This window comes from Bombina bombina, chromosome 7 (genome assembly GCF_027579735.1).
Source record: "Bombina bombina isolate aBomBom1 chromosome 7, aBomBom1.pri, whole genome shotgun sequence".
NCBI classification, from domain to species: domain Eukaryota; kingdom Metazoa; phylum Chordata; class Amphibia; order Anura; family Bombinatoridae; genus Bombina; species Bombina bombina.
The window spans coordinates 455919889-455937959 of record NC_069505.1 but is presented as its reverse complement, the minus strand read 5'-3'; the positions used below and the strand labels follow the sequence as shown (position 1 = coordinate 455937959).

General features: G+C 42.1%; 1 protein-coding gene across 1 annotated transcript in view; it reads left to right on the top strand.

Annotated features, from left to right (window-relative positions):
* Positions 1-11: 11 nt before the first annotated feature.
* LOC128636433 (oocyte zinc finger protein XlCOF6.1) overlaps positions 12-18071 on the top strand; it is a 78209-nt gene continuing 60149 nt past the window's right edge. Inside the window, exons 1-2 of the mRNA XM_053689448.1 lie at positions 12-162; positions 4923-5027. Coding sequence (XP_053545423.1) covers positions 12-162; positions 4923-5027 — 256 coding nt within the window. The remainder of the gene's footprint in view (positions 163-4922; positions 5028-18071) is intronic.

Sequence of the window (18071 nt, the reverse complement as noted above, 5' to 3'; positions counted from 1 at the left end):
GGACTCAGAAAATGGTACTTGCACAATGTGTTTGGATGCCAATGTGGAACCTCCTGGTCCTTTTTGTCCATCGTATTGAGAGGGCTTTAATCTATAAAGATAAAATTTTGCATGATACAAAGTTATCAATGACAGATCCCTCTCAGGAGTCTAACAATGAGAGTCAGTGTATGCCGCAGCTTTCTTCCCAAACGCAACCCTTAACACCCGCCCAAGTAGTGCCCTGTACTTCGTCTCCAATTTCTACTGCAGTTACTTTAAGATACATAGCTGCGGTTTTGTCTTCTACTCTGTCTGAGGCGTTATCTGCCTTTCCTATACTTCAAGGCAAACGCAAAAGGAAAGGACAACTATGTGGTCAATGAAGTTTCTGATGCTTTAGGTGGCAACTTCGGACGTACCCTCCCACGGATCAGAGAGAGAGGTACGGAGGTTCTATCGGAAGGCTGAAATTTCAGACTTGGGGAGTTCCTTACCTTTAACTGATTCAGAAGTGGTTTCTTTCAAGTTTAAACTAGAACACCTCCGCCTGTTACTCAGGGAGGTTTTAAGTGACTTTGGACGAATGTGACTCCACGGGAGTGGTCGTTCCTGAGAAATTGAGTAAGTTAGACAGATATTTAGAAGTTCCTTCTTACTCAGAGGTTTTTCCAGTTCCCAAGAGACTTCGGAGATTATCTCTAAAGAATGGGAGAGACCTGGTATTTCTTTCTCTCCTTCTCCTATTTTAAGAAGATGTTTCCAATTGCGGACCACTGTCAAGGAAACTTGGCAGCGGTCCCTAAGGTAGAAGGGGTTATTTCCACCTTGGCCAAACAAACTACTATTCCTATTGAGGATAGTTGTGCTTTCAAAGGACCCCATGGATAAGAAGTTGGAGAGGTCTACTGAAAAAGATCTATGTTCACCAGGGTTTACTTCTACAAACCTGTCGCACATGCATTGTTACACATAACCAGTGCGGCAGCTTATTGATTTGATGCTCTTGCAGAGTCTCTTAAGTCTGAGACTTCTTTAGAAGAATCCAGGATCGGATTAAAGCTTTAAAACTAGCAAACTCTTTTTATAACAGACGCTCTCACTGCAAATTTACTAAATTGGCAGCTAAGAGTTCAGGTTTTTCTATTCTAGCCCGCAGAGCCTTATGGTTGAAACCATGGTCTGCGGATGTATCATCCAAATCTAAGCTTTTGGCAATCCCCTATAAGGGAAAGACTTTGTTTGGACCTGGATTGAAGGAGATTATCTCTGACATCACTGGAGGCAAGGGTCATTTCCTTCCTCAAGACAAAAGAAATAAGCAGAAGGGACCGACAGAGTAATTTTCGTTCCTTTCGCAATTTCAAGGGAAATTCTTCACTTCCTCCTCCAAACAGGAAGGAAACTATTTCGCAAACAAGTCAACTTGGAAGCCAAAACCACTCTTGGAACAAAGGTAACAAATCCAAGAAGCCCGTGGCTGATTCCAAGTCCGCATGAAGGGTTTGCCCCCGACCGGGATGGGATCTGGTGGGGGGCAGACTTTCCTTCTTAATTCAGGCTTGGGTACGAGATGTTCAGGATCCCATGGCTATAGAAATAGAGTCTCAGGATACAAACTGGAGTTCAGAAATTCTTCCCCCGAGGAAGATTTCTTCTTTCAAGATTATCATGCAGACCAGATAAAAAGTGTAAGAGACCTTTTCTTCCATGGGGGTAATTTGTCGCGTTCCACTACAGGAACAGGGACAGGGTTTTTATTCAAATCTGTTTGTGGTTCCCAAAAAGGAGGGAACCTTCAGACCTATCCTAGACCTCAAGAGTCTAAACAAGTTTTCTCAGAGTTCCATTGTTAAAGATGGAAAACTATTCGTACCATTCTTCCTATGATCCAGGAGGGTCAATTTATGACGGCAGTGGATCTAAAGGATGCATATCTTCATGTTCCTATCCCACAAAGATCATCACAAGTTCCTGAAGGTTTGCCTTCCTGGACAAACTCTTTCAGTTTTGTGGCTCTTCCCTTTCGGTCTGGCCACGACCACCCAGAATTTTCACAAAGGTTCTGGGTCTCTGCTAGCGGCTTCTAAGACCGCGGGGCATTGCGGTGGCGCCTTATCTGGACGATATTCTAATCCCATGGCGTCATCTTATCAGCAAAAAAAGTTCCCATACCGACATTGTGCTATTCCTTCCTGAGAACTCACGGGTGGAAGGTAAATCTGGAATAGAGTTAGTTAATTCCACAGACAAGGGTTACCCTTCTTAGAAACTCTAATCGATTCTATATCCCATGAAGATATTTCTGACAGAGGTCAGAAATTCAAAGATTCTGAATTCCTGTCGAGCACTTCAGTCCACTTCCCCCCGGCCTTCAGTGGCTCAGTGCATGGAAGTAATCGGATTGATAGCGGCCAGCAATGGACATCATTCCGTTAAGCATGCTCACGGCAGTTGGAATGGAGATTATACGGATTTGTCTCTCGAATAGCCCTAGATCAAGAGACGAGGGACTCTCTTCAATGGTGGTTGTCTCTGGATCATCTGTCCCAGGGGACCGTCAGAGTCTCTCCTTCCCATCAACATTCTAGAGCTGAGGGCAATCTTCAATGCTCTTCAGGCTTGGCCTCAGTTGGCTTCAGCTTAATTCATCAGATTCCAGTCGGACAACATAACTACAGTGGCCCTACATCAATCATCAGGGAGGAACAAGGAGTTCCTTAAGCGATTTCCGAAGTAGCCAAGATAATCCCAGAGGGCGGCAGGCCCATTCTTGCCATCTGTCAGCGAGCCACATACCAGGGGTGGACAACTGGGAGGCGGACTTTCTGAGCAGACAGACTTTTCATCCAGGAGAGTGGGAACTTCATGTGGATCTCATGGCATCTTGTCAGAATGCCAAGCTTCCGAGATACGGGTCGAGGTCCAGGGATCCCAAGGCAGAACTGATGGATGCTCTGGCGGTTCCTTGGTCCTTCAATCTTGCATACCTGTTTCCTCTGTTTGCGCTTCTTCCACGAGTCATTGCTCGGATCAAGCAGGAGAGGGCATCAGTGATCCTCATTGCTCCTGCGTGGCATTGCAGGATTTGGTTTGCCGATCTGGTGGACATGTCATCCCTGCCACCTTGGAGACTCCCATTGAGGAAGGATCTTCTCAATCAAGGTCCCTTCCTTCATCCAAATCTAATTTCTCTGAAGCTGACTGTTTGGGAGATTGAACGCTTAATTCTATCCAAGCTGGGTTTTCTGATTCAGTTATAGAGACCTTAATCTAGGCGCATAAGCCTGTAACTAGAAACATTTACCATAGGATATGGCGTAAATATCTTTATTGGTGTGAATCCAAGGGCTACTCATGGAGTAGAGTTAGGATTCCCAGAATTTTGTCCTTTCTCCAAGAAGGATTGGAGAAGGGTTTGCCGGCAAGTTCCCTAAAGGGTCAGATCTCTGCCTTATCTATTTTGATACACAAATGTCTGGCGGATGTTCCAGATGTTCAGTCCTTTTGCAGGCTTTGGTCAGAATCCAGGCCTGTGTTTAAACCAATTGCTCCTCCATGGAGTCTGAATGTAGTTCTTAAGGTTCTTCAAGGGGCTCCGTTTGAGCCTATGCATTCCTTAGATATTAAGTTGTTATCTTGGACAGTTTTTTTTTCCATTTCTTCTGCTCGAAGAGTGTCTGAGCTTTCGGCATTACAATATAATTTGCCTTACCTTATTTTTCATTCGGATAAGGTGGTGTTACGTACTAAACTCGATTTTTCTTCCTAAGTTGTTTCAGACAAGAACATTAATCAGGAAATTGTTGTTCCTTCCTTGTGTCCTAATCCTTCTTCTCAGAAGGAACGACTGCTACACAATTTGGATGTAGTCCGTGCTTTAAAATTTTACTTACAAGTGACTAAGGATTTTCGTCAATCATCTTCTCTGTTTGTAATTTTTTCGGGAAAATGTAAGGGTCAGAAAGCTACGGCTCTCTTTCTTTTTGGCTGAAGAGTATCATCCGTTTTGCATATGAGACTGCTGGAAGGCAGCCTCCTAAAAAAAATTACAGCTCATTCCACTAGGGCTGTTGCTTCCTCATGGGCATTCAAAAATGATGCTTCTGTTGAACAGATTTGCAAGGCTGCAACTTGGTCCTCTCTTCACACTTTTTCAAAATTTTACAAATTTGATACTTTTGCCTCGGCTGAGGCTGTTTTTGGGAGAAAGGTTCTTCAAGCAGTGGTGCCTTCCGTTTAGGTTCCCTGTCTTGTCCCTCCCCTTTTCATCCGTGTACTATAGCTTTGGTATTGTATCCCACAAGTAAGGATGAAATCCGTGGACTCATCGTGTCTTTAAAAAGAAAAGAAAATTTATGCTTACCTGATAAATTTGTTTCTTTTAGACCACGAGTCCATCGGCCCGACCTGTTCTACGAGACAAGTTATTATTTTTGTTAAACTTCAGACACCTCTGCACCTTGGCTTTTCCTTTCTCTTCCTAACTTCGGCTCGAATGACTGGAGTGGGAGGGAAGGGAGGAGCTATATATACAGCTCTGCTGTGGTGCTCTTTGCCTCCCTCCTGCTGACCAGGAGGCGTAATTCCCACAAGTAAGGATGAAATCTGTGCACTCATCGTGTCTAAAAAGAAAACAAATTTATCAGGTAAGCATAAATTTTCTTTTTTTAAATAATCTTTATTAGATAGTGGTGTAAAAGTACATTTAAATGTATTTATGATGTGTTTTGTGAGACTTTTTTTGTTTCACGTAACAGTTAACCAGAGTTCTCAGATGCAGTAATCATTCTAGCTTAAATAGCAATTGCGCTCACGTAAACTTGTAATACGAGTTATCTTTCCAACGTGCGCAAGAAGTTGTGATAAACCCGATATCACTCGCACATAACTTTTAGTGCGCCATTCGTAAATCTGTCCCTGAATCTGTTTTATTTTTACAGATGAAGATAACGTTGATATAGTGAAAGTTGAGATAACAGAAGATCTGTTTACGCGTGATCAGGTGAAGACTGAGGAGGATGAAGTTCTTATAAATACATCTACAGGTGATTAGCGCTTATTAACCCTTTAGTCACCAGATCATTTTCAATTTCTTGCCGTTAGGGGCCAGGGCTATTTTTCCATTTCTGCAGTGTTTGTGTTTAGCTGTAATTTTTCTCTTACTCATTTACTGTAGCCACACATTATATACCGTTTTTCTCGCCATTAAATTGATTTTCTAAGATACCATTATTTTCTTCATATTTTAAAATTACTATACTATAATTTTTTTTTTTTATATAAAACATGATGAAAAAATTGAAAAACACACTTTTTCTAAATTTGGACCCCCAAAAATCTTACACATTTTCAACCACCAAAAAACACCCATGCTAAATAGTTTCTAAATTGTGTCCTAAGTTTAGAAATACCCAATGTTTACATGTTCTTTGTTTTTTTTGCAAGTTATAGGGCAATAAGACAAGTAGCACTTTGCTATTTCCAACCCATTTTTTCTCAAAATTAGCGATAGTTACAGGAATCCCTGAATATCCCTTGACATGTATAATATATTTTTTTTTAGTAGACAACCCAAAGTATTGATTTAGGCCCATTTTGGTATATTTCATGCCACCATTTCACAGCCAAATGCGATCAAATTAAAAAAATTGTTCACTTTTTCACAAACTTTTTCACAAACTTTAGGTTGTAAATGCTTCTCTGGGATCCCCTTTGTTCAGAAATAGCAGACATATATGGCTTTGGTATTGCTTTTTGGTAATTAGAAGACTGTGCACCATACTTGTATTATGCCCAGCAGTGAAGGGGTTAATTAGGTAGCTTGTAGGGTTAATGTTAGCTTTAGTGTAGAGATCAGCCTCCCACCTGACACATCCCACCCCCTGATCCTTCCCTGACCCCTCTCAAACAGATCTCTTCCCTCCCTCACCCCACAATTGTCCCTGCCATCTTAAGTACTGGCAGAAAGTCTGCCAGTACTTAAAATAAGTTTTCTTTGTTTGTTTTTTAAATATATATTCTGCAGTGTAGGATTTCCCCCCCCCCCCCCCCAACAGCTCTCAAACCCTTTCCCCTCTACCTATTTGCGGCCATCTTGGGTACTGGCAGCTGTCTGCCAGTACCCAGTTTGCCATAAAATTGGCTTTTTTTTTTTAAATTAAAAATCCAAATTTTCTGTAGTGTAGCTGCCCCACTCAATAACCTACCCCCACCCCCTCCCAGATCCATTGGACAACATTTCCACTCTTCTTCCTTCCCTTTAAACTTTAAGTTCCATAGTGTAGCGGTCCCACCTGTTCCCGCCTCTGTATACGATTCCGCCCCCCTCTTCCCACTGCACAGGATATCCTCCAGCGATGGGCCGATGCGGAGAGGGCCACAGAGTGTCTCTCTCTGCATCAGTTGTTAAAAAAAAGGGTATTGCTCGATGCCTCAATATCGAGGCTTCGCTGCAATACCCTGAAAGCGACTGGAAGCGATCAGGATCACTTCCACCGCTTGAAACCCCTGAGGACGTACAGGGTACGTCCTTGGTCATTAAGTGACAGTTTTTGTAGGACATACCCTGTACGTCCTTGGTCGTTAAAGGGACATGAAACCCAATTTTTTATCTTTCAGGATTTATATAGACAATACCATTTTTTAAACAACATTCAAATTTACTACTGTTACCAAATTTGCTTCATTCTCTTGATATCCATTACATAAAGGGACACTGAACCCAATTTTTGTCTTTCATTATTCGGATAGAGCATGCAATTTTAAGCAACTTTCTATTTACTTCTATTATCATTTTTTTCCGTTCTCTTGCTATCTTTATTTGAAAATGAAGGCATCTAAGCTAAGGAGCCAGCAAATTTTTGGTTCAGTACCATGGACAGCACTTGTTTATTGGTGCTGTCCCATCAGCAAGGACAACCCAGTTTGTTCACCAAAAATGGGCCGGCATCTAAACTTACATTCTTGCTTTTGAAATAAACATACTAAGAGAATGAAGAAAATTTGATAATAGGAGTTAATTAGAAAGTTGCTTAAAATTGCATGCTCTATCTGAATCACAAAAGAAAAAAGTTGGGTTCAGTGTCCCTTTTAAGGGAGCTAGCTGAACACATCTAGTCAGCCAATCATAACAGACAAATGTGTGCAGGCACTAATCACCAGCTAACTCCCACTAGTGTGGGATATGTACATATTCTTTTTCAACTAATACCAAGAAAACATTTGAAAATGGAAGTGAATTTAAAAGTGACTTAAAATGACATGTTCTAGTTTGTTTCCACGCATCTTCCAGGACCATCGGTCTTATCTCAGAGGAAGGAGCCATGGTCAGGTATAGAGGCTGTTGGGATACTAGTGCTGTATTGTCCCCATGTCAAGTATAGGGGCTATTGGAATACTAGTGCTGTATTATACCCATGTCAGGTATAGGGGCTGTTGGAATACTAGTGCTGTATGGTCCCCATGTCGGGTATAGGGGCTGTTGGAATACTAGTGCGGTATTATACCCATTTCAGGTATAGGGGCTGTTGGAATACTAATGCTGTATTTCTTTCATGTAATTGGCAAGAGTCCATGAGCTAGTGACATATGGGATATACAATCCTACCAGGAGGGGCAAAGTTTCCCAAACCTCAAAATGCCTATAAATACACCCCTCACCACACCCACAATTCAGTTTGACGTAACTTCGTCATTTCCGGCGTCATACGTGATGCCGAGACCTTTCACACGGCGGCGTCATTAGTGACGCAAGTGTGTCATTTCTGGTCATTTTTGGCGCCAAAAAAGTTTACGTTACGTTGTGCGTCATACTTGGCGCCAAATTTTTTTCTTTATTTCAATACCCCATTGTTGTTTGCCTCTTGCTTTCTTTTCTATCAAGAGGCCTATGCTTTTGCATTTTTTCCCATTCCTGAAACTGTCATTTAAGGAAATAGATAATTTTGCTTTATATGTTGTTTTTTCTCTTACATTGAGCAAGATGTCCCAATCTGATCCTGTCTCGGAAGTTTCTGCTGGAACATTGCTGCCTGACATCAGTTCTACCAAAGCTAAGTGCATTTGTTGTAAAATTGTAGAAATTATTCCACCGAATGTCATTTGTAATAGTTGTCATGATAAACTTTTACATGCAGATAGTGTTTCTATCAGTAATAGTACATTGCCAGTTGCAGTTCCTTCAACTTCTAATGTGCATGATATACCTGTAAATTTTAAAGAATTTGTTTCTGATTCTATTATGAAGGCTTTCATTTCCACCTTCTAATAAACGTAAAAGGTCTTTTAAAACTTCTCATTTAGCTGATGAAATTTCAAATGACCAACAACATAATTCATCCTCTTCTGATGAGGATCTATCTGAAGCAGAAGATCCTTCCTCAGATATTGACACTGACAAATCTACTTATTTATTTAAACTAGAGTATATGCGTTCTTTATTAAAAGAAGTGTTAATTACTTTGGATGTTGAGGTAACCAGTCCTATTGACGTCAGTCTAATAAACGTTTAAATGCTGTTTTCAAAACCTCCTGTGGTTTCCCCAGGTGTTTTTCCCATTCTACTCTTGCTAAACGTACCACTATTCCTATGGAAGATAGCACTTCCTTTAAGGATCCTTTAGATAGGAAGCTTGAATCTTATCTAAGGAAGGCCTATTTATATTCAGGTCATCTTCTCAGACCTGCTATTTCTTTGGGTGATGTTGCGGCTGCATCAACTTTCTGGTTGGAAAATTTAGCGCAACGTGAATTGGATTTTTGACATATCTAGCATTGTTCGCTTACTGTAACATGCTAATCATTTTATTTGTGATGCCATTTTTGCTATGATCTAAATTGATGTTAGATCCATGTCTTTAGCTGTATTAGCTAGAAGAGCTTTGTGCAGTCATTCCCTTCAGTGGCTATGTGCATGGAAGTTTTAGGTCTCATGACTGCAGCATCGGACGCAATCCCCTTTGCTCGTTTTCCACATGAGACCTCTACAGCTTTGCATGCTGAATCAATGGTGCAGGGATTATACAACGATATTACAATTAATATCCTTGAATCCCAATGTACGACACTCTCTGACATGGTGGATAGATCACCATCGTTTGGTTCAAGGGGGCTCATTTGTTCGGCCAACCTGGACTGTGATCTCAACAGATGCGAGTCTTTCAGGTTGGGGAGCTGTTTGGGGATCTCTGACAGCACAAGGGGTTTGGAAATCTCAAGAGGCGAGATTACCAATAAATATTTTAGACCTCCGTGCATTTCTCAGGGCTATTCAGTTATGGCCTCTGCTAAAGAGAGAAACCGTTCATTTGTTTTCAGACAGACAATATCACAACTGTGGCTTAAGTCAATCATCAGGGTGGGACTCGCAGTCCCCAAGCTATGAAAGAAGTATCTCAGATACTTGCTTGGGCGGAATCCAGCTCCTGTCTAATCTCTGCGGTACATATCCCAGGTGTAGACAATTGGGAGGCGGATTATCTCAGCTGCCAGACTTTACATCCAGGGGAGTGGTCTCTCCATCCAGATGTGTTTTCTCAGATTGTTCAGATGTGGGGTCTTCCAGAGATAGATCTCATGGCCTCTCATCTAAACAAGAAACTTCCCAGATACCTGTCCAGGTCCAGGGATGTTCAGGGCGGAAGCAGTGGATGCACTGACACTTCCTTGGTGTTATCATCCTGCTTACATTTTCCCGCCTCTAGTTCTCCTTCCAAGAGTGATCTCCAAAATCATCATGGAACAGTCTTTTGTGTTGCTGGTGGCTCCAGCATGGCCACACAGGTTTTGGTATGCGGATCTGTTGCGGATGTCCAGTTGCCCGCCTTGGCCACTTCCGTTACGGCCGGACCTACTATCTCAAGGTCCGTTTTTCCATCAGGATTTCAAATCATTAAATTTGAAGGTGTGGAAATTGAACGCTTAGTTCTAAGTCATAGAGGTTTCTCTGACTCAGTGATTAATACTATGTTACAAGCTCGTAAATCTGTCCTCTAGAAAGATTTATTATAGAGTTTGGAAGACTTACATTTCATGTTGTACTTCTCATAAATTCTCTTGGCATTCTTTTAGAATTCCTAGAATTTTACAGTTCCTTCAGGATGGTTTGGATAAGGGTTTGTCCTGCAAGTTCCTTGAAAGGACAAATCTCCGCTCTTTCTGTTTTATTTCACAGAAAGATTGCTATACTTCCTGATATTCACTGTTTTGTACAGGCTTTAGTTCGTATTAAGCCTGTCATTAAATCAATTTCTCCTCCATGGAGTCTTAATTTGGTTTTGAAGGCATTACAGGCTCCTCCATTTGAGCCTATGCATTCTTTGGACATTAAACTACTTTCTTGGAAAGTGTTGTTCCTTTTGGCTATCTCTTCTGCTAGAAGAGTTTCTGAATTATCTGCTCTTTCATGTGAGTCTCCTTTTCTGATTTTTCATCAGGATAAGGCAGTTTTTGCAGACTTCTTTTCAATTTTTTACCTAAGGTTGTGAATTCTAACAACATTAGTAGAGAAATTGTTGTCCTAATCCTAAGAATTCTTTGGAGAGATCCTTACATTCTTTGGATGTGGTAAGAGCTTTGAAATATTATTTGGAAGCTACTAAAGATTTCAGGAAGACTTCTAGTCTATTTGTTTTATTTTCTGGTCCTAGGAAAGGTCAGAAGGCTTCTGCTAGTTCAAATAAGCTTGTTGAATCAAAAGTTTCAACCAAGAAGCCAAGGGAGTCGGGTCAGGCCCCTCCTCAGAGAATTAAAGCTCATTCTACTAGATCAGTTTCCACTTTGTGGGCTTTTAAGAATGAAGCTTCAGTTGATCAGATTTGCAAAGCGGCGACTTGGTCCTCTTTGCATACATTTACTAAATTCTACCGTTTTGATGTATTTGCTTCTTCGGAAGCAGTTTTTGATAGAAAAGTTCTTCAGTCAGCTGTTTCAGTTTGATTCTTCTGCTTTTTGATTTTAAGTTTTTTTCTTTCAAAGATGAAATAAACTTATTTTCTCCAACATAGGTGTGTCCGGTCCACGGCGTCATCCTTACTTGTGGGATATTCTCTTCCCCAACAGGAAATGGCAAAGAGCCCAGCAAAGCTGGTCACATGATCCCTCCCAGGCTCCGCCTACCCCAGTCATTCTCTTTGCCGTTGTACAGGCAACATCTCCACGGAGATGGCTTAGAGTTTTTTAGTGTTTAACTGTAGTTTTTATTATTCAATCAAGAGTTTGTTATTTTAAAATAGTGCTGGTATGTACTATTTACTCTGAAACAGAAAAGAGATGAAGATTTCTGTTTGTAAGAGGAAAATGATTTTAGCAACCGTTACTAAAATCGATGGCTGTTCCACACAGGACTGTTGAGAGGAATTAACTTCAGTTGGGGGAACAGTGAGCAGACTTTTGCTGCTGGAGGTATGACACATTCTAACAAGACGATGTAATGCTGGAAGCTGTCATTTTCCCTATGGGATCCGGTAAGCCATTTTTATTACAGACAGTAAATAAGGGCTTCACAAGGGCTTTTTAAGACTGTAGACATTCTCTGGGCTAAATCGATTCATATATAAAACATATTTAGCCTTGAGGAATCATTTTAATCTGGGTATTTTGTAAAATAATATCGGCAGGCACTGTTTTGGACACCTTATTCTCTAGGGGCTTTCCCTAATCATAGGCAGAGCCTCATTTTCGCGCCGGTATTGCGCACTTGTTTCTTCTGTTATGTGTGATCAGTCCACGGGTCATCATTACTTCTGGGATATAACTCCTCCCCAACAGGAAATGCAGAGGATTCACCCAGCAGAGCTGCATATAGCTCCTCCCCTCTACGTCAGTCCCAGTCATTCTCTTGCACCCAACGACTAGATAGGATGTGTGAGAGGACTATGGTGATTATACTTAGTTTTTATGACTTCAATCAAAAGTTTGTTATTTTAAAATAGCACCGGAGCGTGTTATTACTTCTCTGGCAGAGTTTGAGGAAGAATCTGACAGAGATTTTTTACTATGATTTTAACCGGAGTCGTTAAGATCATATTGCTGTTCTCGACCATCTGAGGGAGGTAAAGGCTTCAGATCAGGGGGACAGCGGGCAGATGAATCTGCATTGAGGTATGTGGCAGTTTTTATTTTCTGAATGGAATTGATGAGAAAAGCCTGCCATACCGTTAAAATGACATGTATGTATACACTTCAGTATTCTGGGGATGGTATTCCACCGGAACTACTGTGTTAAGGTCACTAATCCTTTTAATAACTATTCTCATGTTAAACGTTTTTGCTGGAATGTAGAATCGTTTACATTGCTGAGGTACTGTGTGAATAAATGTTTGGGCATTATTTTCCACTTGGCAGTTTTTTGCTTTAATTGTGACAGTTTCGTTTCTCTTCACTGCTGTGTGGGAGAGGGAGGGGCCGTTTTTGGCGCTCTTTGCTACGCATCAAAAAATTCCAGTCAGCTACTTTTATATGTCCTGCATGATCCGGTTCATCTCTGACAGATCTCAGGGGTCTTCAACTTCTTTGAAGGGAGGTAAATTCTCTCAGCAGAGCTGTGAGAATTCTTATAGTGACTGTGTATAAAAAACGTTGTTTTGTTTTCTTATGTACAAATTTAATTAGTGTTGTTTTTTACTAATGGGAACAAACCTTTGCTAAAAGTTGTGTTGTTTTAAAATTTGATGCAATAACTGTTTTTCAGTTCATTATTTCAACTGTCATTTAATCGTTAGTACCTCTTTGAGGCACAGTACGTTTTTTGCTAAAAAAGATTATAACCAAGTTGTAAGTTTTTTGCTAGTGTGTTAAACATGTCTGACTCAGAGGAAGATATCTGTGTCCATTTGTTCCAATGCCAAGGTGGAGCCCAATAGAAATTTATGTACTAACTGTATTGATGCTACTTTAAATAAAAGTCAATCTGTACAATGTGAACAAATTTCACCAAACAGCGAGGGGGAGAGTTATGCCGACTAACTCGCCTCACGCGACAGTACCTGCATCTCCCGCCGGAGGTGCGTGATATTTTGGCGCCTAGTACATCTGGGCGGCCATTACAGATAACATTACAAGATATGGCTACTGTTATGACTGAAGTTTTGTCTAAATTACCTGAACTAAGAGGCAAGCGTGATCACTCTGGGGTGAGAACAGAGTGCGCTGACAATGCTAGGGCCATGTCTGATACTGCGTCACAGCTCGCAGAGCATGAGGACGGAGAGCTTCATTCTGTGGGTGACGGTTCTGATCCAAACAGATTGGACTCAGATATTTCAAATTTTAAATTTAAATTGGAGAACCTCCGTGTACTACTAGGGGAGGTCTTAGCAGCTCTCAACGATTGTAACACTGTTGCAATACCAGAGAAACTGTGTAGGTTGGATAAATACTTTGCGGTACCGGCGAGTACTGACGTTTTTCCTATACCTAAGAGACTAACTGAAATTGTTACTAAGGAGTGGGATAGACCCGGTGTGCCGTTCTCACCCCCTCCAATATTTAGAAAGATGTTTCCAATAGACGCCACCACTCGGGACTTATGGCAAACGGTCCCCAAGGTGGAGGGAGCAGTTTCTACTTTAGCTAAGCGTACCACTATCCCGGTGGAGGATAGCTGTGCTTTCTCAGATCCAATGGATAAAAAATTAGAGGGTTACCTTAAGAAAATGTTTGTTCAACAAGGTTTTATATTACAACCCCTTGCATGTATCGCGCCGATTACGGCTGCGGCAGCATTTTGGATTGAGTCGCTTGAAGAGAACCTTAGTTCCTCTACGCTAGACGACATTACGGACAGGCTTAGAGTCCTTAAACTAGCTAATTCTTTCATTTCGGAGGCCGTAGTACATTTAACCAAACTTACGGCTAAGAACTCAGGATTCGCCATACAGGCACGCAGGGCACTGTGGCTAAAATCCTGGTCAGCTGATGTTACTTCTAAGTCCAAATTACTTAATATACCTTTCAAGGGGCAGTCCTTATTCGGGCCCGGTTTGAAAGAAATTATCGCTGACATTACGGGAGGTAAGGGCCACGCCCTACCTCAAGACAAGGCCAAAGCTAAGGCTAGACAGTCTAATTTTCGTCCCTTTCGGAATTTCAAAACAGGAGCAGCATCAACCTCCACTGCACCAAAACAGGAAGGAGCTGTTGCTCGTTACAGGCAAGGCTGGAAGCCTAACCAGTCCTGGAACAAAAGCAAGCAGGCCAGGAAACCTGCTGCTGCCCCAAAGACAGCATGAACCGAGAGCCCCCGATCCGGGACCGGATCTAGTAGGGGGCAGACTCTCTCTCTTCGCCCAGGCCTGGGCAAGAGATGTTCAGGATCCCTGGGCACTAGAGATCATATCTCAGGGATACCTTCTAGACTTCAAATTATCTCCCCCAAGAGGGAGATTTCATCTGTCAAGGTTGTCAACAAACCAGATAAAGAAAGAAGCGTTTCTACGCTGCGTACAAGATCTGTTAACAATGGGAGTGATCCATCCGGTTCCGTGGTCGGAACAAGGACAGGGGTTCTACTCAAACCTGTTTGTGGTTCCCAAAAAAGAGGGAACTTTCAGGCCAATCTTAGATTTAAAGACTCTAAACAAATTCCTAAGAGTTCCATCGTTCAAAATGGAAACTATTCGGACAATTTTACCCATGATCCAAGAGGGTCAGTACATGACCACAGTGGATTTAAAGGATGCTTACCTTCACATACCGATCCACAAAGATCATCACCGGTATCTAAGGTTTGCCTTCTTAGACAGGCACTACCAGTTCGTAGCTCTTCCATTCGGATTGGCTACGGCTCCAAGAATCTTCACAAAGGTTCTGGGTGCCCTTCTAGCGGTACTAAGACCGCGAGGGATTTCGGTAGCTCCGTACCTAGACGACATTCTAATACAAGCTTCAAGCTTTCAAACTGCCAAGTCTCATACAGAGTTAGTTCTGGCATTTCTAAGGTCGCATGGATGGAAAGTGAACGAAAAGAAGAGTTCTCTCTTTCCTCTCTCAAGAGTTCCATTCTTGGGGACTCTTATAGATTCTGTAGAAATGAAGATTTACCTGACAGAAGACAGGTTAACAAAACTTCAAAATGCATGCCGCGTCCTTCATTCCATTCAACACCCGTCAGTAGCTCAATGCATGGAGGTGATCGGCTTAATGGTAGCGGCAATGGACATAGTACCTTTTGCACGCCTACACCTCAGACCGCTGCAACTATGCATGCTAAGTCAGTGGAATGGGGATTACTCAGATTTGTCCCCTACTCTGAATCTGAATCAAGAGACCAGAAATTCTCTTCTATGGTGGCTTCATCGGCCACACCTGTCCAGGGGAATGCCATTCAGCAGGCCAGACTGGACAATTGTAACAACAGACGCCAGCCCTACTAGGTTGGGGCGCTGTCTGGAATTCTCTGAAGGCTCAGGGACTATGGAATCAGGAGGAGAGTCTCCTTCCAATAAACATTCTGGAATTGAGAGCAGTTCTCAATGCCCTTCTGGCTTGGCCCCAGTTAACAACTCGGGGGTTCATCAGGTTTCAGTCGGACAACATCACGACTGTAGCTTACATCAACCATCAGGGAGGGACAAGAAGCTCCCTAGCAATGATGGAAGTATCAAAGATAATTCGCTGGGCAGAGTCTCACTCTTGCCACCTGTCAGCAATCCACATCCCGGGAGTGGAGAACTGGGAGGCGGATTTCTTGAGTCGCCAGACTTTTCATCCGGGGGAGTGGGAACTTCATCCGGAGGTCTTTGCCCAAATACTTCGACGTTGGGGCAAACCAGAGATAGATCTCATGGCGTCTCGCCAGAACGCCCAAACTTCCTCGCTACGGGTCCAGATCCAGGGATCCGGGAGCAGTTCTGATAGATGCTTTGACAGCCACCTTGGAACTTCAGGATGGCTTATGTGTTTCCACCCTTCCCGCTGCTTCCTCGATTGATTGCCAAAATCAAACAGGAGAGAGCATCAGTAATTCTAATAGCACCTGCTTGGCCACGCAGGACTTGGTATGCAGATCTAGTGGACATGTCATCCTGTCCGCCTTGGTCTCTACCTCTAAGACAGGACCTTCTGATACAGGGTCCATTCAAACATCAAAATCTAACTTCTCTGAAGCTGACTGCTTGGAAATTGAACGCTTGATTTTATCAAAACGTGGTTTTTCTGAGTCGGTTATTGATACCCTGATTCAGGCTAGGAAGCCTGTTACCAGAAGGATTTACCATAAAATATGGCGGAAATACCTATACTGGTGCGAATCCAAAGGTTACTCCTGGAGTAAGGTTAGGATCGCTAGGATATTGTCTTTTCTACAAGAAGGTTTAGAAAAGGGTTTATCAGCTAGTTCATTAAAGGGACAGATTTCAGCTCTGTCCATCTTGTTACACAGACGTCTGTCAGAAAATCCAGACGTCCAGTCCTTTTGTCAGGCTTTAGCTAGGATCAAGCCTGTGTTTAAAGCTGTTGCTCCACCATGGAGTTTAAACTTAGTTCTTAACGTTTTACAGGGTGTTCCGTTTGAACCCCTTCATTCTATTGATATAAAAATGTTATCTTGGAAAGTTCTGTTTTTAATGGCTATTTCCTCGGCTCGAAGAGTCTCTGAGTTATCAGCCTTACATTGTGATTCCCCTTATCTGATTTTTCACTCAGACAAGGTAGTTCTGCGTACTAAACCTGGGTTCTTACCTAAGGTAGTCACTAACAGGAACATCAATCAAGAGATTGTTGTCCCATCCTTGTGTCCAAATCCTTCTTCAAAGAAGGAACGTCTTTTACACAATCTGGATGTAGTTCGTGCCCCAAGTTCTACTTGCAGGCAACTAAAGATTTTCGCCAAACTTCTTCCTTGTTTGTCGTTTACTCTGGACAGAGGAGAGGTCAAAAAGCTTCTGCTACCTCTCTCTCTTTTGGCTTCGTAGCATAATACGTTTAGCCTATGAGACTGCTGGACAGCAGCCTCCTGAAAGAATTACAGCTCACTCCACTAGAGCTGTGGCTTCCACTTGGGCCTTTAAGAATGAGGCCTCTGTTGAACAGATTTGCAAGGCTGCAACTTGGTCTTCGCTTCATACTTTTTCCAAATTTTACAAATTTGACACTTTTGCTTCTTCGGAGGCTATTTTTGGGAGAAAGGTTCTTCAGGCAGTGGTTCCTTCTGTATAATGAGCCTGTCTATCCCTCCCGTCATCCGTGTACTTTTGCTTTGGTATTGGTATCCCAGAAGTAATGATGACCCGTGGACTGATCACACATAACAGAAGAAAACATAATTTATGCTTACCTGATAAATTCCTTTCTTCTGTTGTGTGATCAGTCCACGGCCCGCCCTGTTTTAAGGCAGGTAAATATCTTTAAATTATACTCCAGTCACCACTTCACCCTTGGTTACTCCTTTCTCGTTGTTTCTTGGTCGAATGACTGGGACTGACGTAGAGGGGAGGAGCTATATGCAGCTCTGCTGGGTGAATCCTCTTGCATTTCCTGTTGGGGAGGAGTTATATCCCAGAAGTAATGATGACCCGTGGACTGATCACACAACAGAAGAAAGGAATTTATCAGGTAAGCATAAATTATGTTTTTTGAGAAGCATGACATGCAGTCGCATGTGTGAGGAGCTCTGATACATAGAAAAGACTTTCTGAAGGCGTCATTTGGTATCGTATTCCCCTTTGGGCTTGGTTGGGTCTCAGCAAAGCAGATACCAGGGACTGTAAAGGGGTTAAAGATAAAAACGGCTCCGGTTCCGTTATTTTAAGGGTTAAAGCTTCCAATTTGGTGTGCAATACTTTTAAGGCTTTAAGACACTGTGGTGAAATTTTGGTGAATTTTGAACAATTCCTTCATACTTTTTCGCAATTGCAGTAATAAAGTGTGTTCAGTTTAAAATTTAAAGTGACAGTAACGGTTTTATTTTAAAACGTTTTTTTGTACTTTGTTATCAAGTTTATGCCTGTTTAACATGTCTGAACTACCAGATAGACTGTGTTCTGAATGTGGGGAAGCCAAGGTTCCTTCTCATTTAAATAGATGTGATTTATGTGACACAAAATTTAGAGAAAATGATGCCCAAGATGATTCCTCAAGTGAGGGGAGTAAGC